Source organism: Arvicanthis niloticus, chromosome 6 (assembly GCF_011762505.2).
Source record: "Arvicanthis niloticus isolate mArvNil1 chromosome 6, mArvNil1.pat.X, whole genome shotgun sequence".
Lineage (NCBI taxonomy): Eukaryota > Metazoa > Chordata > Mammalia > Rodentia > Muridae > Arvicanthis > Arvicanthis niloticus.
The window spans coordinates 48,305,750-48,328,038 of NC_047663.1; the positions used below are offsets into that span (position 1 = coordinate 48,305,750).

At 49.1% G+C, this 22,289-nt stretch overlaps 2 protein-coding genes across 2 annotated transcripts; one reads left to right on the top strand and one right to left on the bottom strand.

Annotated features, from left to right (window-relative positions):
• Nucleotides 1-78: 78 nt before the first annotated feature.
• On the top strand, nt 79-16,243 carry Ctns (cystinosin, lysosomal cystine transporter). Its single transcript, XM_034508042.2, has 12 exons — nt 79-307; nt 2,297-2,376; nt 6,101-6,179; nt 7,448-7,532; nt 10,820-10,923; nt 11,049-11,180; nt 11,800-11,899; nt 12,189-12,308; nt 13,391-13,561; nt 14,498-14,615; nt 14,799-14,913; nt 15,269-16,243. Exons 2-12 carry the CDS (start codon nt 2,316-2,318, stop codon nt 15,384-15,386), a joined length of 1,203 nt encoding a protein of 400 aa, XP_034363933.1. The 5' UTR covers nt 79-307; nt 2,297-2,315; the 3' UTR covers nt 15,387-16,243.
• Nucleotides 16,244-17,409: 1,166 nt separating this feature from the next.
• On the bottom strand, nt 17,410-22,264 carry Tax1bp3 (Tax1 binding protein 3). Its single transcript, XM_034508043.2, has 4 exons — nt 22,074-22,264; nt 19,074-19,193; nt 18,664-18,741; nt 17,410-18,387 (listed from the first exon to the last, which is right to left on the bottom strand). Exons 1-4 carry the CDS (start codon nt 22,110-22,112, stop codon nt 18,250-18,252), a joined length of 375 nt encoding a protein of 124 aa, XP_034363934.1. The 5' UTR covers nt 22,113-22,264; the 3' UTR covers nt 17,410-18,249.
• Between the last annotated feature and the right edge of the window lie 25 nt (nt 22,265-22,289).

Sequence of the window (22,289 nt, forward strand, 5' to 3'; positions counted from 1 at the left end):
AGAGACTAGATCTCCCCTCACATCCGAGCCCCTGTCCCTGCCAAGGTGCCTATGCTTTTCCGCCCTTCCACCCTTCCCTCAACCCTACCAAGCTTTATCTGCCTATGACTCGTGAAAACTACAACTTCCAGAGCTCCTTGCAAGGGGCGCTCAGCTTTAAGTCACGTGGTTCAGGTCAGGTGACAGCTTGCCCAGCTTTTACACAAAGTCAGCGGAGCTCAAAGAGTCCCTTACATTCCTAAGCCGTATCTGGTGCAAGATTGTTGCTTTCGGTGAGGTCGGTCCACCAAGCCTGGGAAGCTGTCAGGTGAGAACCATTGCGATCGGGACAGCTACCCCCTTTTCTGGTAGGACACCACCTACCCCAGCAGACATTAGCCCTGCACCTCAGAGGGGCAACCTACCACGAATCTAGCCTCTTTCAGCAGCTAGATCTAGCAGTCTGGATTTCTAGCCTCTGGCCCCAACCCTGGCCTGCACATCCCCAGGTTGTAGGGCCAGGATGTTGGTGAGTAAAAGCACTGACACCGGCTTCCAGCCGGTGCTGGTGCTACTATTCGGAACCCCTTGCTTGCCTTAGGTGCCGCCGACTGAATCTGGCTTGAGATGTGTAGGTAGCTTGGAGTTGGGGGTAGATGCTGATAGGACCGTTCCAGGAGTTCCTGTTGATTCTCCCAGAGAAAGAGAGGATACCTGGAGTTTGCCTTTTCAATAATATTGAGAAAAATAACTATCTATGCTTTGTGAGAGCTTGCTGGGAGCCCTGGGTGGTAGTAGTAATAACATTACATCATTGTTTCTCAACTGGTTTTTATCTTATCAGTCCACCTCCTTAAACTTTTAATACAGCTGATAAGCTCTATTTTTAGGTCTCCGGGGGTGGGGGTGGGGGGTGGGGGAGCAGAAAACAAAGAGTGATGGGCATGGTTTCAGAAGCCCTGTGAGTAGGTGTGGTGAATGACCACTCCAGGACCAGCTTATACAGTTTTGGGGGACTGAGGGTAGGAACATCCAGGATAGGCAGAGGGCATTGGCTGAGGCCTTAGGATACCGAATGCCCCATTAGCATGGGGGAGCATTTCGGGAATCTCAGGTGCTCACTGAACAGGTTCTTATCAAGAGGAAGGAAATTAATCCTGTAATCTTACTAAGGCTATGTGGCATTCCTCAGGTAGAAGCCTGTGTTGGGGCTTCAACTTCCCCAGACAAAGTCAGAGAATGAGAAGCCCCACTTGTGCCGAGCCCATAGGCTATCCAGTCATGGTGGACTCCAACATTAATTAGCAGAGTTTTCCCACAGAGGAAGCTCCAGGTTACAGAACAGGACTACCTCAGACACCTGACAAAGGGAAGCTGCCACAGGAGGTTTCTGATTCCAGGTTGCTCTTGCATGGGGATAGTAGAAGCTCTTCAAAGTGTGCCATCTGATTGAGGTGTGGAAGATGGTTAAAACACACACACACACACACACACACACACACCAGAAGATGGGTATGGCGAGTCTTGTAACTTTGCCTTGTAACTTTTTACAAGCCTAGTTGTGTGTTTGACGAACTGATTTTTTTTTTTTTTTTTAGCATATGGGCGCCATCTGGTCTGGGTTTCTCCTTCAGGATGTCTTAGCCTTTAGCACTGGAAGACATTTCACTGACAGAGTTGACAGAGTGTTTGAATTTCACAGTTTATATCTGCTTCAGAGAAACTAGAAAAGCTATTTTTAAAATTAATTTATGTATCTATTATGTACATACCATTCTACCTGCATGTATGCCTACAGGCCAGAAGAGGACATAAGATCGCCTTACAGATGGTTGTGAGCCATCATGTGGGTGCTGGGAATTGAACACGGAACCTCTGGAAGAGCAGCCAGTGCTCTTAACCTCTGAGCCATCTCTCCAGCCTACGTTTGTTGTTGCTGTTATTGTTGTTTTTAAGAGAAGAACACTGCCAGTAAAGGGCCAGTTGTTTGGTTGGTTGGTTTGGTTTGTTTTTCTCCTGTTAACTTGTTGCAGAAAGCAGCTGAGGGAAAAGTGCAGTCCTGTGCTCACTTCCTCAGAGTAGGACTTCCTACAACCCATGTAGCTATTCTGAGTGGCTTTGCCCATTACATGAAACATAGGTCCTCTCTGGGGTCTCCTTCCCGGAGGTTGTGATGCCGAGCCTGTGAGGTCAGAGGTGTGAAGGAGAAGCCCTTTATGAACTGTCTCACTGTCATGGGTCAGAGAGCATGTTGTCCATCCAGAGCTGAGTTAATCCAACCTGGACCTGCCTCTCTCTTGCTCTTTTTTCTTCCTAGATCTGGGGAGTCAGAGAACATGATGAGGAATTGGCTGCTTATTTTAACCCCTTTCCTCTTGAAGTACATAGAGAAATGTGGTAAGTTTAAGAATGGCTTCTCAGCTTTGTAAAAAGGAAATAGTAGAAAGAGTAACTTTTTTTTTTTTTGGTTTTTCGAGACAGGGTTTCTCTGTGTAGCCCTGGCTGTCCTGGAACTCACTCTGTAGACCAGGCTGACCTCGAACTCAGAAATCCGCCTGCCTCTAACTTTTTTTTTTAATGTAATGCCTTTATTGTATTAATAGTATGTTGTGTCAGCTTTCTATATGTAGACATACTGTGGTGGGTTTTAATTTTGTTAGGGATGTAATTTTCTTCCCATACTATTTATATAATGTAATAATTTTTTTCAAGAAACAAACTTTAAGGATTGTTTGTAAAGAGTAACCTCTTTGTCACCAAAGGTTTGATGCTATCCAGGCAACTTGTGCTTGGCCTGCCACTCAAGAGAGGTAGCCAGATCCAGTTCTGGTGTAGGGACATTATACAAAGAGCCAGATGGTCCCAAGCATAATTGGCATTTTACTTTTGGGTCCCTCTTGCCCTCCCGGTATCAGCACAGGTAACAGTTGGTTCTTTAGTCAGCCTGTATGACTGGCTCTCGGAGTCTTACCAGGCTGAGATAGTATCTGTAAAGAATAGCCTGTGCTTCTGCCCTCTGGATCTTACAAGGCCCTGGAAGACACTACAGAGGCCTTGTACCTAGGTCTCCCAGATACAGACACAAGAAAAGTCTACCTGGCCCCACATTGTAAGAGGAAATACTTTTTCCTTAGAGGAGATTGGAACTGGTGACAGCATGCCAAGACACACAGAAAGTACACTAGTGGGGTTTACACATGCTTGTCAGAGGACCCCTTAAAATGCTGTTGTCATCCCAGATATTCTTGCAATACCCAAGACATTTCTCCTTCTGTAAGTAGCTGTGTATCGTATTCACGGTGCCCAGACCCATTTTTCTTTCTTTTTTCTTTTAAAGTTTTATTTATTTAATTTATGTCTATGAGTACACTGTAGCTGTCTTCAGACTCACTAGAAAAGGGCATCAGATCCCATTACAGATGGTTGTGAGCCACCATGTGGTTGCTGGGAATTGAACTCAGGACCTCTGGAAGAGCAATCAGTGCTCTTAACCACTGCACCATCTCTCCAGCCCCCCCCCCCCCCCCCAGACCCATTTTCATCATTAGATAGGTCATTACTCCAAAGAAAAAGGTATCTTAAATTCCCTCACTAACAATTTCCAGCAAACCTAGGGCATACCCTAGAAATCCTACACACGTTCCCTGAAGCTGCATACACTGGCTACATCCACCATTATAGTTGTCTGTCCTCTTGATGGCCATGGAACTGCTCATCTGAACAGCTTATCCAGGTTTGGTGAATATCAGCCATGTTCTTTTGAAGCCACACTTTATGGAGAAGTAATCTCTGAAGAAGGAAAAAAAGAGAGAGGCCTCAGACCATGAGGCCTAGTCATGCCACTTTTCTCCAGAGGGATGCCACAGCCGCACTCAGCCCTGAGGCTCTACTGAGTCAGTCTCTCTGGGAAGAGCGTGCATGCGCACATAATGGATTCTATCTAGGAGATAATGGCAAGTCCTGCGAGTACTCAGATTACACAGAGGATAACCTGAGACTCAGTCCAGGTAGAGAGCTTCACAGATGGAGGACTGGAACAGGGCCTCCACTCCATTGGTCCTTTCTCTGTGAAGGAGCAATGGAAGCTTCTATAAAATCAAGACCCTGGGATTGGAATGGATCCCAGCCTCACTCTGCCAGACTTTTCTTCTCCGTTAGGGCATCAGCATCAAGGACAGTGGATCGACAGAAAGTCCTCCAGAGTTTGTCCTTTCTGACTCTGAGTGGAGCCTGTGGCAGCTTAGTCTAGTGGTAACAATCTGGGCTTTGAACCCAGTGAAAGAAGCTTTGAGTTTTTGTTCAGTCGTTTCTAGCTACTATGTGGCCAGGGCTCCTTTACTCTTGGAGGGAATTTACTTGACTTAAAATAGGACTGAAAGTTGCTCATTGCCTATTGAGATCATTATCAAGTGGGGGTTAAGAGAATAACAGAAATGGTTGCGTACCTGTAGTCTCAGCACTCTGGAAGCTGAGAGAAGATCAGTAGTGCCCATGTGTTCCAGGAACACTTGGCAACATAGTGAGACCTCACTCCCCCACCCCCAAAAGTACAGCAGCAATGGCTAGGATGAGGTGGGATGCAGCGTGGATACCAGCCAATAGCAGCAGCTTAAATCTATAATCCCAGCTACGTGAGAGGCTGAGGCAGGAGGATCACAGAGTTAAGGCCTTCATGGGCTATGGGAATTGAAGGCTACAGGGACCAATCTGTCCTGAGTATCCAGGTGAGGGGTCTTGAGACTATGAAGAGTCACAGATGGGAGACTTGCAACTTGGGGACAGCCACCATCTACATTTATACATGGGGACCAAGCTGGGCAAAGCAGTTCAGATGTGGCAGAGCTGAGCCCAAAAGTATGAGTTTCAAGCTAGTGAGCACCTGGGGATATGAGGTGACTCTCCCAGGAAATGTCCATCCAGAGGAATAAAAACTATCGGTGGAAATACCAAGGAGAGAAACCAACTGAGGAGGTTGGAGGAGACACTGAAGCTCCTTCTTCCAATCCGAGCTCTGAAACTTCAGGTCCTAGTTCTTCATCTGTACTGTTGGAGGATTCTGGGTAGAAGCCTGCAGCTTTTTATCCCAGTGAGAGCCATCTTTACCATATTGAACACTTCCTCTGCTACATAAGACGCCCTCTCCTCTCCTAGTCTGGATTTCTGGTCATGACTTCTAGGATGTGTATATCCTTGAAGTCTGTGAGAGGGGCAGGTATGCCATGAAGCTTTGAGCTTGTTTGGCGATGGCACAGTGACAAGGGAGGTCAAAGAATACAGAAATTATTTAAGGACACTAACCAGCCATGCCCTGTAACCACAGTGTGCTGGTACTCAATCTCCCTTCAGTCTCCTATCTTTTTTGATGCTGGAGGTTGGTTGGATTCAGGGTCTTATGAACACTACTCATGCATCCTACCTTCGAACTTCACTCCCAGTCTACCCCTCACCCCAGAATGGTTTTCTGACCCAAACTTGCTTCCCTACCCTGGTGGCCTGTTTGTCCACTTTCTCCTGGGTTAGTGCCTTAACGCCAAGAAGCAAGCCCTGATAGTGAAAAGCATATGTCCCTCGCCACTGTCTTCCAGTCCCCAGCAGACAGACAGCCTCAGGAAAGGAACCATGCATGGGCTGAGCTGAGTCTTCAGGAAAGCCCAGAAAGCTCTTTAGAAATACATTAACCAGGCCTTGTGCCCATCTCAGAATGCAGGAATGAGACCAGACCAAGTTTTCAGAGGAGACCCATCCACTATTCATCTGCAGAGGTAGATGGTTCTATCTGCCCTTTCCAAACACAGATGCTGCTTTGAATTTCTTTTTTTTTTTTTTATAACTTTTGGTCTCTGTAGTTCCTAAACTGTTTCTGGGGAACTCAGATTGTTCACAGAAGGGAAGGAGGAGGAGGAAGTCCCAGCACTTCCTGCTCTAGCCTGTGGCCATCTGGCCCTGGTACAGAGATGGGAAGATCACAGTGTAAGCCTAGAAGTAGACCTGGGAAGCAGGACTGTGAGCGAGCAGGGGCTGGTGAGTTCAGATGGCAGAGGCCTGGTGCCCACCTCTCCTTGTGCTCCAAGCTCTCTGACATGATGGTGACTCATGTCATTATGGACTTGGGTCTTTCCAGAGTCAACTGTCAGCCTCAGTGCCCCTCCCACCGTGAAGCTGGAAAATGGCAGTTCAACCAATGTCAGCATCACCCTTGGGTAAGTTCTCCAGGCCCAATTCTGTCCTCAGCCCCTCTGACACAGTCTGCGTGTACTTCAGGTGTGATGTTCTTGCCTCTTTGTTGTTGGACCTAAAGAGTGGCCCGAGCCCTCAGAGCAGGATCCCAGAGTCAAACATGCACAGAGTAGAGAGGAAACATGAGCTGTTCCTCAGGTGAGAGGAGCACCCTCGGGTGGTCACAGGTGATGCCAGACAGTGACCTTCCCGAGAATAAATATTTGAGCAGAACCCTAAAGATGAAGGAGCAAGGAGCTGAGCTACTGACCATCACAGCACTGCAGAGGTCACTTGCCAGAGGGGACAAAGTGACAGTATTAAAGGGTCCCACATGTCCCAGCTCACACTTTGCCTTTGTCCAACTTGCTGACACCTACTGGTTTTGGCTTGAAGGTCTTGACTTGGTTTATCCTCCACCAAAAGATACTCATCTATGTTTGTGGTCTTCACTGCTCCACCATGCCTATGCCTCCCAGCCGAGACAATGCCATTTATACCTCACTGGTCCTGGAAAGCCTGGTCTCAAACCCAAGCTTTGGTGCCCAGGCCTCCTCGCAGGCCTGCTGCTGTCCTCTGTGCCTTGCACACCTACCCCATGTTAACTATCCAGGTTATCTACTTACCACCCCCCTCTTTGGAATCCTTAAATGGCTTCTCACATTTGAGGCTCCCATGGGTTGCTCCCAGAAAGTCTCTTCTCCTTCAGTCCCTACTGGCCTTCACACTACACCCTGTTCAGACCTAACCTACCAAAGGAGCCTTTCCCACTGGGGCAGAGAACTGTAGGCCTTTCCCCCATTGCCCCTGTTATTCATAGCCAAAAATTCCACCTCACCCTACCCCAAAGGGACATCTAGTCTGCTGACAGAGCAGGAACAGGGTTCCACCTCTTACCTCTCCCAGTTTAGGGGCAAATATCTAGATAACGATAGTAAAGCATAAAATCATGCAAAAGATGCCCGACACAAAAAAACTTTGGGCTGTCAGAGCATTTGTGTATAACATATAAAAACAGCGACTCCTTGGTGTTGGGGCAGTGGTTATCCTCGGGGTTAGGAGACTGGAGGGGAGCAGAACGGGGCTTCTGGGGTGTCGGAGATCCTGGAGATTGGACATGTATAATCTGAGAACATTGCCCTTCCTGGTCCTGATTTCTAGAGAAATGAAGAACTGGTGTGAAATCCAGAGGGTTGGTTGCTGTCTTACAGGGTCCACTTCCCAACAGTAACCAGGCTCTTATCTTCCTTAGGCATCCATTAAATGCGACCTTGGTGATCACTTTTGAAATCACATTTCGTTCAAAAAATCTTACTATTGTGGAGCTTCCTGATGAAGTAAGTAACAGACCTCCACTGATGCTTAAGGCAGTACTGGGCAACAAAACACATTTTAATTAAGAGCTTGTGGGAGTAAGTCACCCGGGCTGCCCCATTCCATCATCCTAGAAATCTGTGGTTGGGGCTTTATTGCACCCTTCAAGGATGAGCGTTTTTCTGCGGTGTAGTTTGGAAGCTTCCATCCAAGAGGATGAGCAGCCTCTGGGATCAATCCTGCAGCATAACCGTGGTCAGTAATAGCAGGGTATAGTGCATAGTCAGGTACCAAAGAAAGAAGCCTGAGGCAAAGGTGGCCCTGAGAATGTAAAAGTTCTAAAGAATTTAGCCCTGCCACATCCACAGATAGGAAGTATCATCCTTACTTAAAACATTTTAGGAAATGATGGAGTTCTCAGTGTAGAATGATTACCTAGCATACATGAGGCTTTAGCTTCAGTCCCTGGCACCACCATGCACACATGCACACACGCACATACACACATACTTTTATTCTCGTTATCTTCGAAGCTTACTGCCCCCATCTGCTAAGCTCCTGGGAGCTTTAACCTCTGTAAAGTCTTGTCTAGGCTTAGAATGTTTTTAGCCTCTGACTTATTACTGAATGAGCTCACCCTTTCTTGGTCTTTCTGAACTCTGGCTAGCTGGTTCAAGTCCGCTGTTCTGGCTCAAACTCTTGCTTGCTTGAGTCAAAACTGGCCTCTTTCTCAGCCTCTCCTGAATTGCTCTGCTTGGCCTTAAACCAACTTTGGCAATATATTCTAATCTTCTGGCTCCTTCTCATTCTCTGGCTCATTCTGTCTTCACCTGTGTCTAGCTTGTTCTCTCTCTGTCTCTGTCTTTGACTCTGTCTCTGTCTCTCTCTCTGTCTGTGTCTCTGCAACCTCTGTACTCCTGTCCCAGTAAAACTGCCTCCTTTTTCTCTGTGCTCTCTTAAATACCTTCTCTTTCTCTTCTTGTAAGAGTTGGACGTATCCTATTCTGTCAAATCTTTCTCTGATTCGTCATTTTGTCTGCTGCTCAATTAGAAGTCACTTTCAAACATGGGTGCTTCCTTCTACAAACTAGTTTTACGTTCTTTGGGACTAATGGTATGTACTAAGGCCCTATCTGTACGCCAGCCAGAGGGATTAAAGCTGTATGCTAAGGTTGAGCCACACTACAATTAAAAATAGCTTTTTTCAATAAATAACATAATCTTGGGGGTTCACAGTGTGATCAAATCTCCTGTAACACACACTCACAAACACACTCACAGCTCCACACAGCTTTAGGGCTAAGGCCAGCATACAACACAATGGAAGGCATAGTCCCACCAGCAGGTCTGGTGCAAGGACACTAAGCTTTGCTTAATCTGCAGACTCTCAGAAGAACAGACACCAATAAATTAGTTTAGATGTAAACATCTAAGTAAAGGTACCCATTTGTAAAAATACATGAAAGTCGAGAATATCAGGCAAAACAAGTTCAACACAAAAGAATAGGCTGTAAGTTTCCTTGAACATAAAATGCAAAAGTAGTGAACCCATGATGTCAGGCCAGTGGTTATCCTCAGGGTCAAGAGACTGGGGCGGGGTAGAATGGAGCTTCTGGGGCATTGGAAATGCTCACTTCCCGTTCTGGAGGCTGGCTGTGTGCAGTCTGTGGACACGTCATCAGGCTGCGGTGCGTGTATTTTCCTGTAGATGTATCATAGGCCAAGCTTTTTTCTTAATTAACAGTGAGAGTCAAAGCCAAACCATTTGTGGAAGATGATCTTTATGAACACCTGAACCCACCTTCTCAATCTCCTGCTTCACTGTCCCCTCCCTGTCCAGAGCTAAGCATCCTTGTCCTGTACCTGTGATGTAAGAAGCCAGTGGTTAGAACCTGGGAGTCAGGTAGTTTAGGAGTTCAGCCTTGAAGCCTTGGGTCAGGGACTTCAGCCAACAGTGTTTTCCTCATTTGTAGGCATAGGGCTTATCATGTCTCCTGGACCATGCTCTGGGGATTAAAAACAAGAGCAGCAAGTATTAAATGGCTGGCATTGACCTGGCAGGGCCTCAAGAGTCTTCAGTTAGAAGCCCTGCTAGCCTGCATCCCATCCTTTGGGAGTGAAAGCAGGATGATCTCAAAGTCTAGTTGTGGAGTAGGAGGGAAAGCAGTTAGATGTGCATGCTTGTGCCTGTAATCCCAGCACTCAGGAGACTGAGGCATGGGGATTTCTGTGAGTCTGAGAACAGCTGGGACTATATAGTAAGTTGCAGGCCAGCCGGTGCTACATAGCAAGACTCTGCCTTAGAAAACTAGAGAAAGGGACAAAAAAAAAAAAAAAAAAAAAAAAAAAAAAACAAACCAAACCACTACTATTGTGGGGCTAGAGAGATGGCTCAGTGATTAAGAACACTGTTCTTCCAGAGGTCTTGAGTTCAATTCCCAGCAACTATATGGTGGCTCTACCCTAGGATCTGATGCACTCTTCTGGCATCATATACACTAAATAAATAAATAAGTCTTCAAACAAAAGCACTACTGTTTAATGAGCCATATCCATGTGGAACTTATAACGTAGCTTGAAGGGAGAATCTAGAGTATTATTGGGGAAAGTGGGACAGTTTGGTTCCATGCAGATGCTATCCAGCTCCCTGCTTCTCTGGGGGGATTTCAGTGTGGCTGGAAGATGACCAAAAAGAAATAAAAGAAAATCAGATGACATAGGCAGGCTCTAAGCCCATCTTCTGGGAACAAGGCTTTTTGATAAATATCAAGCAGAAATGACCACAAAAGCATCTTGTGGTCCCACCTCTTCTGCTTTGCTGTTAGGCAGTTGAAGCAGAGCATGAGGAAACATCCTTTGATGCGTTTCACCAAGCATCCCGCTAACGGAAATAGAAATAGTACATCATGATAGGAAGCACTCCCAGCCCACCGTGTGCCCAGCTCTGTCCTGTAAGCTTTAGGAACGACATCAAAGCAGTGCTGTGAGGTAGGCACTCATATGAGCCCCATGTACAGATGAGTAAACTGGGGTAGAGTGGTTAATGAGGGGAAGACAGCTATCTTATACTCCTTCAGTGGTTATCCAGGGAGGGCCAAGGACCAGCCTACAGTTCTGCTCAGAAAGCCAGGTGGAAACGTGGCAAGGTGGGGTTCAGGTTGGCCAGCTCAGTGCTTCTTGTGACTGGTTAGCAAGTTCTCAGAGAGCAGAAGCAAGCGTGGTATGCCCCTACCCCATTCTCTGGTTCGCTGCCTGGAGCTAAACCCTATAGTTATACATGGCCACAGATCAAATTCAGTCTTCCTAACAGGTTATAGTGCCTCGCGGAGAGAAAAATGCCTCCTTCCAAGTGACTTCTCAAAATATTGGACAAGTGACTGTTTATCTGCATGGAAATCATTCCAACCAGACCTGGTAGGCTGGTGCCACCCCCACCCAAGTGGCCTCATGTAGGGGGAAGGGTGGCCATGTACAGATGTCCATGGGGACTTCCTCCCAAACCTTTACCAAATGCATCCTGACCTCAAATCCCTTTCTAGCCCCAGGATCCGGTTCTTGGTGATCCACAGCAGAATTGTTAGTATCATAAACCAGGTGATTGGCTGGATCTACTTCATGGCCTGGTCTGTCTCCTTCTACCCACAAGTTATCCAGAACTGGAGACGGAAAAGGTAACCTGCCCAGCTTATAGCTGTCCCTGCAGGCCCTTGTGGGGCTGCAGGAAGACACCCCTCTACACTTCTCTCTGCCTGCTAGTAGGGCTGGATTTCCAATGTTAGCTATTTGGTTCCTTGCCCAGTTCAGCCCTTCTCGATGGGAACAATGACATGGAGCTCCTCGGCTAAGCCAAAACTAGACTGGGTAGGAGAAACTGCCCTGAAGCTCCTTGGCCCAGAAAGGCTGGGCATCATGTCATGCAACTTTCAGCCCCAGAGACAAAGCACTTGTGCTTTGATTTAACAAAGTAAAAGTAGATCTGGGCTTAAGGACTAGCTCTCTTGTCTTCACATTGCCACGTGTCTCGGGTCTCATAGAGGACTGCCAAGCAGTGAGCCAGGGAAGTGGGTGCTCTCTCTCCTAGGGCCTCCAGAAGAAGCCTCTGAGTATGGGAGGGGAGGAGGGGTGACTCTCAAGAGAGTCAGCTGAATGGCATCAGCTATGGTAATGGCGAGATCTCTAAGGGCAGTGCTGAGGCCTCCTTTCCCATGTCCTAGGAGCTATGCCCCTCCCATCCCAGGGGTTCTCTGCCTCACCCCTGCCCCCACTTTGTTCCCCTCTGTCCCCCTGCAGTGTCATTGGTCTCAGCTTTGACTTCTTAGCCCTGAACTTGACAGGCTTCGTGGCCTACAGCGTTTTCAACATCGGTCTTTTGTGGGTGCCCTACATCCAGGTACAGTATCACTCCCTCCCTACAGCCCACGCAAGCCCATGTGTGACTGTGTGTCTCTTCACCTCTCAGCTTCTCCTCACCCCCAACAGTGTGTGACTGTGTGACTCTTCACCTCTCAGCTTCTCCTCACCCCCAACAGTGTGTGACTGTGTGTCTCTTTACCTCTCAGCTTCTCCTCACCCCCAACAGTGTGTGACTGTGTGAATCTTCACCTCTCAGCTTCTCCTCACCCCCAACAGTGTGTGACTGTGTGACTCTTCACCTCTCAGCTTCTCCTCACCCCCAACAGGAGGAGTTTCTCCTCAAATATCCCAATGGCGTGAACCCTGTCGACAGTAATGACGCCTTCTTCAGCTTGCATGCAGTCGCCCTCACCCTGATTGTCATCCTGCAATGCTGCCTGTATGAGGTAAGCAATGAAGCCTGGTGACCTGGAGGCCGTTGGTGTCTTAAGCCAACCCCCACCCAACTCTACCCACATGCCTAAAGAGGATGGTGACATGATGCCCCCAGCCTTCTGTGGCTGAGTGGATTTGGGGTCACTTTGCTGTCCTGTTCCTGGCTTACCTGAGGAGTGTGTCAGGAAATGGTATTTGTGGGCCACGGGTGAGTGATGTTCCTTGGTAAAGTGGAAGGCAAAGTCATTCACCATGAAGCAAGGGAGACTGTGAGCAGAAGGGGATGTACAGGGTTAGGGTACCAGTGGGCAGCCAACTCCTGGGAGGATAGGAGGAACCTGGATTCAGCTCTGTCACCGAAAAGCTATCTGGGGTCTCAGCATGGACTGAGGGTACCTTTAAGAAGTCCTGGTGTTTCCTAGGAGCACTCCTGATGTGACAGTTTTACAGTCACCTCCATAATATGCCACCTTCTCACATCACACCCCATGCGGACTGTGTGACCTTCATGAAGCTTGGTTTTCTTATACCTTCCCTGTGACACTCAGCTGAAGGGGCCTCACTTTGGGACCATGTCTGGAGAAAATCTGGGGTGGGGACAAATGCTAAGGTCCCCAGGTTTCATCCAGGTTGTGGAATGAGCTAACAGCAGGACTGGTGAAGTACTGGGCTTTTGACATCAGGGTGCATGCCCCTGTTCTGTTTGTTCCTTCCAAATGAGCTCTGAGGTGTCCAGCTCTGCAAAGTTGGAACTTGGTCAGCAGGGGCAGGAGAACCCAACATGGATGGAACAGCAGAGCTTGGCTATAAAAGGCTGAGGCTGGTGTTGGGGACTCCACACCTCATCCCAGCCCAGGCTTGATTCACCCACTACCCAAACAGAGCCTTGGATTTGGTCTCCTATCTTACTTGGCCTTGTGTAGACACAGCCCCAGTGCCCTTGGCCCCTTCTTTACACAGGTTATACCAAGGCCAGGCTTCTCCAGTCCTCTCCTCCCATCCACCCTGCACCCCTGCCCAAAGCCATCCCTTCCTGAAACCCTGAAGCAACATTTGTGTCCACATGTACAAACTCCACCCATCTTATCCTCAGCGAGGCAACCAGCGCGTGTCATGGCCCTCCATTGGCTTCCTGGTACTCGCATGGCTCTTTGTCTTAGTCACCATGATTGTGGCTGCAGTCGGTGTCACCACATGGCTACAGTTCCTCTTCTGCTTCTCCTACATCAAGCTCATCATCACGCTGATCAAGTACTTCCCACAGGTACTCCAGAGCCTTCCTGCATTTCCATGTGGCTGGTAGGATGAGGCGGGAGGTACTGAACCCAGGCCCTGCTCTCGTGGGGCAGGTTTACCAAGCTTAGGAGAGGGAACGGCAAGTATAGGGTAGAATGAGGAAGACCAGGAGGGGAACCAGGAAACCACCAAAAAGGCCAAGACTTCCCTCCTGGATGGTAGGAGATGAGAAGGTACCAGCCAGGGACGCTCAGAGGGCATTGTGGGTTTGAAGGAAGAATTAGAGGCTGGAGCAACAAGGAAGAGGGGATTGCCCAAGAGACCAGGGAGCCTAGCTGCCACCTCTGACCTGGGTGAGTTCTTCCACCTGGCCATTTTACAGGTGAAAGAACTAAAGGACTCAGTGGCTTTTCTACAGTAGCCCTAACTCCAATGCTAGAGCTGGATTCCACACCAAAAAGTCTGGCTCCCAGCCACTCCTACGCAGTATAAAGTCCAGGCTGAGATCAGGGACGGAATCACTGGAACTGTGAAGAATCAGAGTTACAAGACACAGTAGCACACACCTGTATTCCTAGTACTTGGAATACCCAGGAAGCTGAGGGAGAAGGATCATGAGTTCAAGCCCAGCCTGGGCTACATAGGAAAACACTGTTTCTTTTCTTTTCTTTCTTTTTTTTTTTTTTTTTGGGGGGGGGGGTTAATGCATAAAGTTAAAAATCAGAGAGGGCTGTGTATACTCTAAAAGGCTGAGACTCTAGGCAGCACTCCCCACCCCCCACCCACTGGAATCCAGAGATGGTGAAGGGGAGGGCAAGAAAGGGAAGCCTCACTTGCCCTGTATGCATACTTTGCCTGGCTATGGTCTGTCAAGGCTCAGAGGTCACTGTGTATGAGTGGGAAGAGTCAACAGATCTCCTTTAGAGTACCAATCGCAGGCATGTGTGGTTCTGTCTGTCCCTAGGCCTACATGAACTTTTACTACAAAAGCACCAAGGGCTGGAGCATTGGCGGTGTGCTCCTGGATTTTACAGGGGGCAGCTTTAGCCTCCTCCAGATGTTCCTCCAGTCTTATAATAATGGTGAGTCTGCCAAAACCACTTCTACACAGTGAGTGGAAGCACTGAGGGGCTTCCTGGGAACCCCTAGGTCCTGCGGTTTCCTGGGCAAATGGGGGTGAGGGAAGTCCTCACATCCCCCACACATCCACCTGCCTAAGAACTTCCAGCCTAAAACCATATTCTGTCCCCTCTGGCCATTAACAGACCAATGGACATTGATCTTCGGAGACCCAACCAAGTTCGGACTTGGCGTCTTCACCATCTTCTTTGATGTTGTCTTCTTCATCCAGCACTTCTACTTGTACAGAAAGAAACCAGGGTATGAGCAGCTGAACTAGAGTCCAGGAACCCATTATAAACAGCCAGGGCCTGGTCCCTGGTAGGACAGGTGTCCAGCAAAGGCCAGAGAAGCAGCTGGTGCACAGGGCTGGGACAGTGTGCCGACAGAGAAGCATCCTCTTCCTCAAGGGCCAAAAGCCTTAAGCTCAGCCTGCCTACCTTCATCCAGGCCCCTCCTGAGCCGTAGAGGACTCCCTCTCTGGAACAGACACCTGACTCTGCTTGAGACTGAAAGCCAGACTTCAGGCCACCTCTCCCAACTTACAAAGTTCCAGCCCTCTGCTGGAGGCACCCAGCCCTCCTGCGTCTTGATATGCCATCTCTCTTTCTTTAAGGCTTCAGGCAGCACACACAGGTCCCGACAGCCATCCCAGCCAGAACTGGGCATCAAGTTTGCAGCTGATGGCCTTGCCCCAAAGCACCAATATTTCTGGGAGCAGCTTGAAAGGCTAACCTTGCAACTGGGAGAGCCAAGGGTGCTTTGTTCCACCGCAGTGTTCACAGGGACCACAGGTGCTGTGGCCAATGGACTTGAAGGTGCTGATGCTGGTGGTGGAGGGGAGAGGACTGTGGGATTAGGCACTGGGGTCCTTTCTCTCAGGGCCACATTTCTTATACTCATTCTATGTAACTCTGCTCCAGTAAGTGCAGAACAAGTGGCCCAGGCTGGTGCTGATAAAGTATATTTCTGATCCCTGAGGACCCTGCCAGATTGGTCTGAAGAGGACCCATACCTGCTGCCCTCTGGATCTTTGTGCTCAAAGATAGCACATTAACTTTTCGATTTTTTTTTTTACCCCCAAGGGATATTTTTAAATAGCTTTTCTTCTGCCCTCCTTTCTACCTCCACTTTCTGAGAGTCAGATGGAACACCGTCTGAGTACCCACACTCCTAACCTCTTACACCTATGGAGCAGGTACTCAGGACCAGCCTGTGCCTTAAGGCCCATGAGTCCATCAATCAGTAAGCTCCCCTGGATGGGAAAGGAGGCCCCCTTCCCCAGCCCCAAACCAAGACTCCAACTTGTCAGCTGCTGAGGAGCCTCAGAAGTACAGGAGCTGACCTCCTATACTGCTTTTGGTCCCACCCTGAACCTAACACCTCCTTCCCTCTCATCCCAAGTTACCCTTCCTATGCCAGATAGGGAAGGAACCAGGGTGAGCCTTGAGTTTATCAATCTGCTCCTTTTGGTTTTTTATAAGACTAATACTGAGGGGCCCTTGCATTTCTTTCTTTTGTATTTTTTTTTCTTGTTTTGTTTCATTTTGGTGGAATATGTGTCCTTAATTAAAAGGCGGCTTGTTTCCTATTTGTACACTCGGAACCATTGACTAGATGCTGAAGGCAGTTATGTTGGCCTTCAGCACCAAGTCCTGTGGGCTTACCTATGTCGAGAAACACACAGGGCTGTGGAGTGTGCTGATTTGAGGTGGCTGCATGTTGGCCCACACCAGATGGGGAAAGGCCTCAAGGGTTCAAGATGCCTGCCTACCCAACCAGAGCCAGGTAGGTTTGTTTCACAGTGCCTTATCTGCCAGTACCAAGGCCCCATCTCAAGCCTTGCATGCTCAAGCTGTGGGTGTGAGCAGGGGTTGGAAGGTTCAGGGTGGGGTGGGGCATGAAGCAGGGGTGATGAAGATCTTACTCTGCTGACTGAAACATCTCTAATTAACCTCTCGTTTCCTAGAGTCAAGATTACAGCCTGGTCAAGTCCATAGCTTACTCAGTGATTTTTTTTTTTTAATAAAATATGTTGTTGGGCTGGACATAGTAATAAGACACCTGTAATGTCAGATATGTAGGAGGCTGAGGCTAAATAAAGCCACAAGTTCAAGGCCAGCTTGAACAACACAGCAAGACTCTGTCTCAAAAAGGGCAACCTAGTGGCTCATTGGCAGAATGCTTGCTCAGAGTGTAGTCTTGAGGCTCTGGGTTCAACAGCACTCCCCCCCACACACCCCTTAGAAAAAAAAGGAAAAAAAAAAAAAGAAAAGAGAGAAAAAAAAGAGAAAAGAGAGTTATTGGGTGCTACCCTTTAAAAAACGTATTTTAAAATCTGGAATTTTTCTTTAGGAGGCTGCTAAGACAGCAGGACACTGAGTATGTTAAACAGGTACTCACAGAGATAGGCAAGCCCCTGAGTGGCATCGGCCTAGAGTTCCCAGCTCACTGTCAAGCCAGTTCTCAGCCCCTTGGGTTTTTCCCATAAACCTGAGTGCCCACGAGGCTCCTCTCAGGTGGAAACTGAATCTAGGCTACACAGAGGCACATGAAGGTTTCAGTGACATGTATGTGGTCTCTGCAAAGCCACAGAGTTCCCAGTGAGGTTTCTAAGGTACCACCAGAAACATGTTTTCCAGACAGAGGCCTAGGAGAAGTAGGGCTTTACCCTAGAACAGTAGGGAACAAGCCAACCATCCTTAAAACCAAACCACCCTCCAAAACACCTCCCCAACATCTAGCAGAAACCCCTGGTGAATTCCAGCGTTGTTTATTGGACACAAGTGTTGAACATGGGGTAGCATCATACTGCCCCATTTCCATAGTAACCAACTTGCTTGGTCACATGCTACAAGTTGCTGCTTCCTGGTGTGTGAATTAGTAAGCTAAATTCAAAAGGAGAATTGGCTTTTCTAAACAGTAAGATAAAAACACTTTTGTATCAAAGTTGTGACTTAAAAATTACAAAAGCTAAACCTACAGGTGTAGAGAAAGCTGGCAATCCTGAGCGCTGCCTTAAAATGTCAGTCTTGAAACGTGTAGGGAGGCCAGCACCCATTAGGGGAATGATGGGAGTGGGAGCCTGCCCTCTTCATCCAGGTGGCCTTCATACTGTCTCTGGCATATGTGGGTCCAGCCCCAGGCTGGGCACCATGATGGCGGAAGCATAGGGAGAGGCACTGAGGAGGTGACAGGGCAGGGCCAAGCCCTTCAACCAGAGCAAATTGGAAGAAAAGGGCCCTATTTGACACTTCCAAGATCTGGCAGCTCTCAGAGGTGTTTCCTGACTGCCTAGCCCCTGCTGTGGCCAAACCCCCAACAGGTCTCTGGCTAGGCCTATGGTTACTGAAGACTGGATACTATTCCAGCCCACTATTTCCAATCCTCAGTATCCAAGAGAGAGATCTGGTCCCATGACCTTGGACTGGGGATTGAGGGGTAAGAAGGTTGGCTTGGACCTTTGGGATCAGCTGTTACCCCTCAGAGCTGGGGCCCAGCACATAGCAGAAGCCAGAATTAGATACAGACAGAGCGTGGATGTGTTCTCACTATACAAAAAGGTCATCGGGCACAAGTCTAGACTGTGACTGACTGCTAAGATAGCATGGACTGCTGTACAGCCTTCTGAAGAGACTGCCGAGTCACCAGCAGGCGGACCACCTCCTCCGAGCGTTTGGTGAGCCGCTTCCGAGCCTGGTCATGAGTGACCATGGTCATGTCCCAGCCGTTCACCTGGCCCAAGGAGAAAACACAGGCTCTTCACCCTCTAGAATCTGGAAACAGGGTTTTGAGGGGCCCAGGCTACCCAAGCTAGCATCCCCTAAAGTTGAGGTACCCCATTCTGGCAGAGGCACACAGGATAAGCAGCTTCCTTAGATGCAGTCTCTGCAGAGCTTCCAAAACCCATTTGAATGAGTTGCTCCTCTCTTAGGCTAGGTCAAGCCTCAACCACAAGTACTTCAGCCCCTCTCACCCAACCCTTGTTTTCCTCCTTTGGGACAACTGTACCTGCATGATCTTGTCTCCAATCTGCAGCCCAGCAATTTCAGCAGGACCTCCCTCAGATACTCGTGTGACGTAGATACCCTGGAAAGAGGCAATGCAGGTAAAGCCCTGTTGTCACTGGATTGGCCCTTTACTCACAGAGCCCAGGATGACATACTCTCAAAAGCTCCTCTGTTCTTGTCCCCACCTTTCCCATCAACACATTCAGCCGACATGGACAGTGCCATGTCGGCCAGGGGGGGTCAGTGTCGCTGCCCCTGGGATGTTCCAGCCTGCTGATGGCCACCTCTGCTCCTCCGGGGCTGTCTCAGCATGCCGTCTACCTAATCCCACCAGATCATTAAGAATTGTCTACAAAAACAACTGCTACCTCAGCATCTGTTCCCCAGAGGGAGGTCTGGCCCTCTTCTCACCTTGTCTGTTTTATCTTCTGAGAAGGGATTCTGGGAAGGGTCCTGGTCGATCCCACCTCCAATACTGAAGCCCAGGATTAAGTTCTCACCTTGACGCAACTTATGAATTTCAACTCTTTGCTGGGAAAAACAAAAAACAAAAAAACAGCAAGTTGAGGGTAACAGGTAGGTGGGTGGAGAAAGATCTAATCTCTGTGTCCATCAGGAACCTCAGGGTACTGGGCCAGCTCAGAACTATGCCAAGAGTTCAGGGCCCTCTGCAAAAATCCAGCTGGTGGCCTGTCTGGGAGGTTGGCAGTTGGGTCTAAAACAGTCACATGGACCTCTACACACAGCCCTTTGCCTGCAACTTTTCCCCACCCATTTCCCATCCTTGATCAATATGTATTCTGAGGGTACTTCAGCTACTATAGAAAAGACACTCATCTTTCTGGGGACGGGACCACCCAGAACAGGAAAAATCAAACGCCGAGAAAATGCAGACATTTGCTAAGGCAGTTCAGATAGCTGAGCAAGCCCTGCCAGAGATGACGCAAGCCAGGAGGTACATGGGATAAATTAAGAAAAAACTTGCACAGAAGAGAAGAGATTCCTGGCCATGGAGACTGAACACAGGACCAGAAAGTGAGATGGGACTGAAGGGGTGTAGGCCTAATTATATCATCTCTCCAATCCTCAGGACCTGTTCTTATGCAGTGTAAGAGAGTACTCCAGGGTTCTCTAAAGCACGCTCTGGGGTTAAGGTCTCCAATTATGCAGGCTTCTTTGAGAGCCCTCAGAAAGCAACCTCCAGTCACCCAGGGTTACCCCCAAAGTTGAGAATTCTAACACAAAGAAGTGGGGGTAACCTTCTGGACTTGAAAAGGCTTCAACAAAAGGATCGTTTGTACCCAGCCTTGGAAAATGATTGTGTCACACCTGACCTTGATCTTGAGCCTACTAGAATTCAACAAGGAGTGAGGTAAGGCATTGGTGCTACAGTGACCACTGGAGTTGTCGGTAGGGGAGATGTCTCATGGGTGGGATGTGGAGGCCTGAAGACATGAGCTACTTATAAGTGACCCACAGACAAGGACTGGTCATAAGGAAGTGGGGCAGAGCACCCTGGCATATGGCTAGACCAGTGTTTCTCTACCTGTGGGTCGTGACCTTGGGGGGAGGGCGTCGAATGACCCCTTCACAGGGGTCACCTAAGACCATCAGAAAACAGACATTTACATTATGATTCTTGAGTACAATTACAGTTATGAAGTAACAACAAAAGTAATTTTATGGTTGGAGGTCACCGAAGCATGAGGAGCTGTATTTACTGGCGGTGGGATTAGAAAGGTTGAAATGACTGAGAACCAGTCAGGATAAATGCAAGCGTCGACCCCGGGTAGAGCACAGTGTCAGGGGTCACCTGCACAGGCTTCCAGGAAGCAGATCAGTGAGCCTAGAGTTCAGGGGAAAGCTTGTGAAATGGTTTTAACAAAATGGCTGGAACCTGAGAGAGTAAGACTGGGAAGGAAGCATCTCCAGCCCGTGAGCAATCCAAGACTGAGAAAAGCCAGATCTGCCCGCTTATGTTCAGGCATGCACCTGGCATTAGGATTGGAGGACTGTGGTCTTACAGCTTTAAGGAAGACTCTGACTGGTCTGCCAAGCCGTAAGAGGAAGGAAAACCATGATGCCTAAGGCCCTTTCTCCTGGGGCTTCCTGTCCAAAAGTATAAGCTCCCCAGGCTTACTCCCACACACACCTTTCTTCACTCCCACCATCGAGGTCCAAAAAGAGACAAAGCCCTAACTTAAGGGAGAAGTCAGGCCGAAAAGTGGCTCTCCCTCGGTCCTCAATTATACCCTCCTTTTCCAGATAGGGTCAAGCTTGATCTCCTTTCTGGGGCAGCTAGGGAAGGATCCTAGAAAAATCACGCTGGTGCAAATTGAGTAAAAACCGGGAAACTGTCCATTGGCCCAGCAATGTATCCTTCTAGCAGGAAGCTCACCCTCCCAAGCCACCTTTATCAGTAGCCAACACACCCATCTAACATGGCCCATCCCTACAGTTCCAGCGTTAGGACTGAGGACAAGGGAGCATGTTGACTCACACCTGTGACTCCAACACTTGGAAGGCCAAGAAGGGAGTACTGCCAGAAAAGTTCAAGGCCAGTTAAAGCTTAAGAGTAAGGCCCAGTCTGGGGAGAGATCTGGGTCCTTCTCCTCAAAGCTTCCTTTTAGGAAGCTAGGCACTAACTTCTCTCTGGGATTCAGCTGCTCAGGATTAGCCAGCGCCCCCATCAGACTGTAACCTTAGTGTTTAGCTCTACCTCCACCCTCCTGCTGCCTATTCAAATACACCTGGTACACAAGACAAACCCAGAAGGCGGCCCTGGAAAGGTCTAGAACCTTAAGAGTCATGCACAGGACAAGCACTATGCATCAAGGGCTGAGTACCCTAAAAAGTTCAGAAGACCAAGCCTTAGCTCTCGAGGGGTCTCCCCAAGAGCAGCGAGGCCGGATGAGAAGCGGGAAGGGGGATGCACAAACTCTGCCCAGCCCCACCCCCTAAATCTCCTACAACTCGGCGGCGGCAGTGTGCCGGCTGGAGCAGAGGAAATGCTTCCTCATTCCACAGGCTGCGACTCACGGACATTGGCGCCCGCCCCCCACGGCCGCCCAGCTGGGGACACGGAGGCCCAGGGCAGGGGAGTTTTCTAACACTCCCACGGACCGGCCTTTCTCCTACGTCCTCCCGGTCTGCGCCTACTAAAAGGTATCCAGCCCATTGGCGGCAGTGCATAGGATCTGGCCTCTGCCCAGGGGTCCGGGGAGGCTCTTAGGTCCCAGCTACCTCTCCAGGCCAGGGAAGGCTGCAGCACTGTTAAGCAGAAACGGCCCCCGGAATATACGCAGGAGCCCCGGGTTTCCTATACTTTCTCAGCTTGTCCAGATGTCAGTTTGCCGCTCTACGAAATGGGGGTGAGCCAAGAGGAGAAGGAGCCCGCGCGAGCGCACTCACCACTACGGCGGTGACAGGCTGGCCCGGGATGTAGGACATTTCGACCGAAATCTGACAAGGCGACAGTGACTGGTGAGACCCCCAGCGAGAATGCCCGCGGCCGCGCCCTCCCTGGTTAACAAAGGGCAGCCCTGCTCAGCCCGCCCCCTCATGAATACTTATGAACTCTCTAGCCAATCAGCATCTGGAGCGCTGTTGGGCTTTCGGGAGTCCCCG

Bases quoted from the DNA above. Each gene is read 5' to 3' on its own strand.
- Ctns (XM_034508042.2), top strand. From the start codon at position 2,316: ATGATGAGGAATTGGCTGCTTATTTTAACCCCTTTCCTCTTGAAGTAC. The intron at 6,180-7,447 runs GTAAGTTCTCCA...TATCTTCCTTAG, and splicing joins AATGTCAGCATCACCCTTGG to GCATCCATTAAATGCGACCT. The intron at 13,562-14,497 runs GTACTCCAGAGC...GTCTGTCCCTAG, and splicing joins TGATCAAGTACTTCCCACAG to GCCTACATGAACTTTTACTA.
- Tax1bp3 (XM_034508043.2), bottom strand. From the start codon at position 22,112: ATGTCCTACATCCCGGGCCAGCCTGTCACCGCCGTAGTG. The intron at 19,194-22,073 runs GTGAGTGCGCTC...TGTTTTTCCCAG, and splicing joins AGCCTGTCACCGCCGTAGTG to CAAAGAGTTGAAATTCATAA. The intron at 18,388-18,663 runs GTACAGTTGTCC...TCCTTGGGCCAG, and splicing joins TTGGAGACAAGATCATGCAG to GTGAACGGCTGGGACATGAC.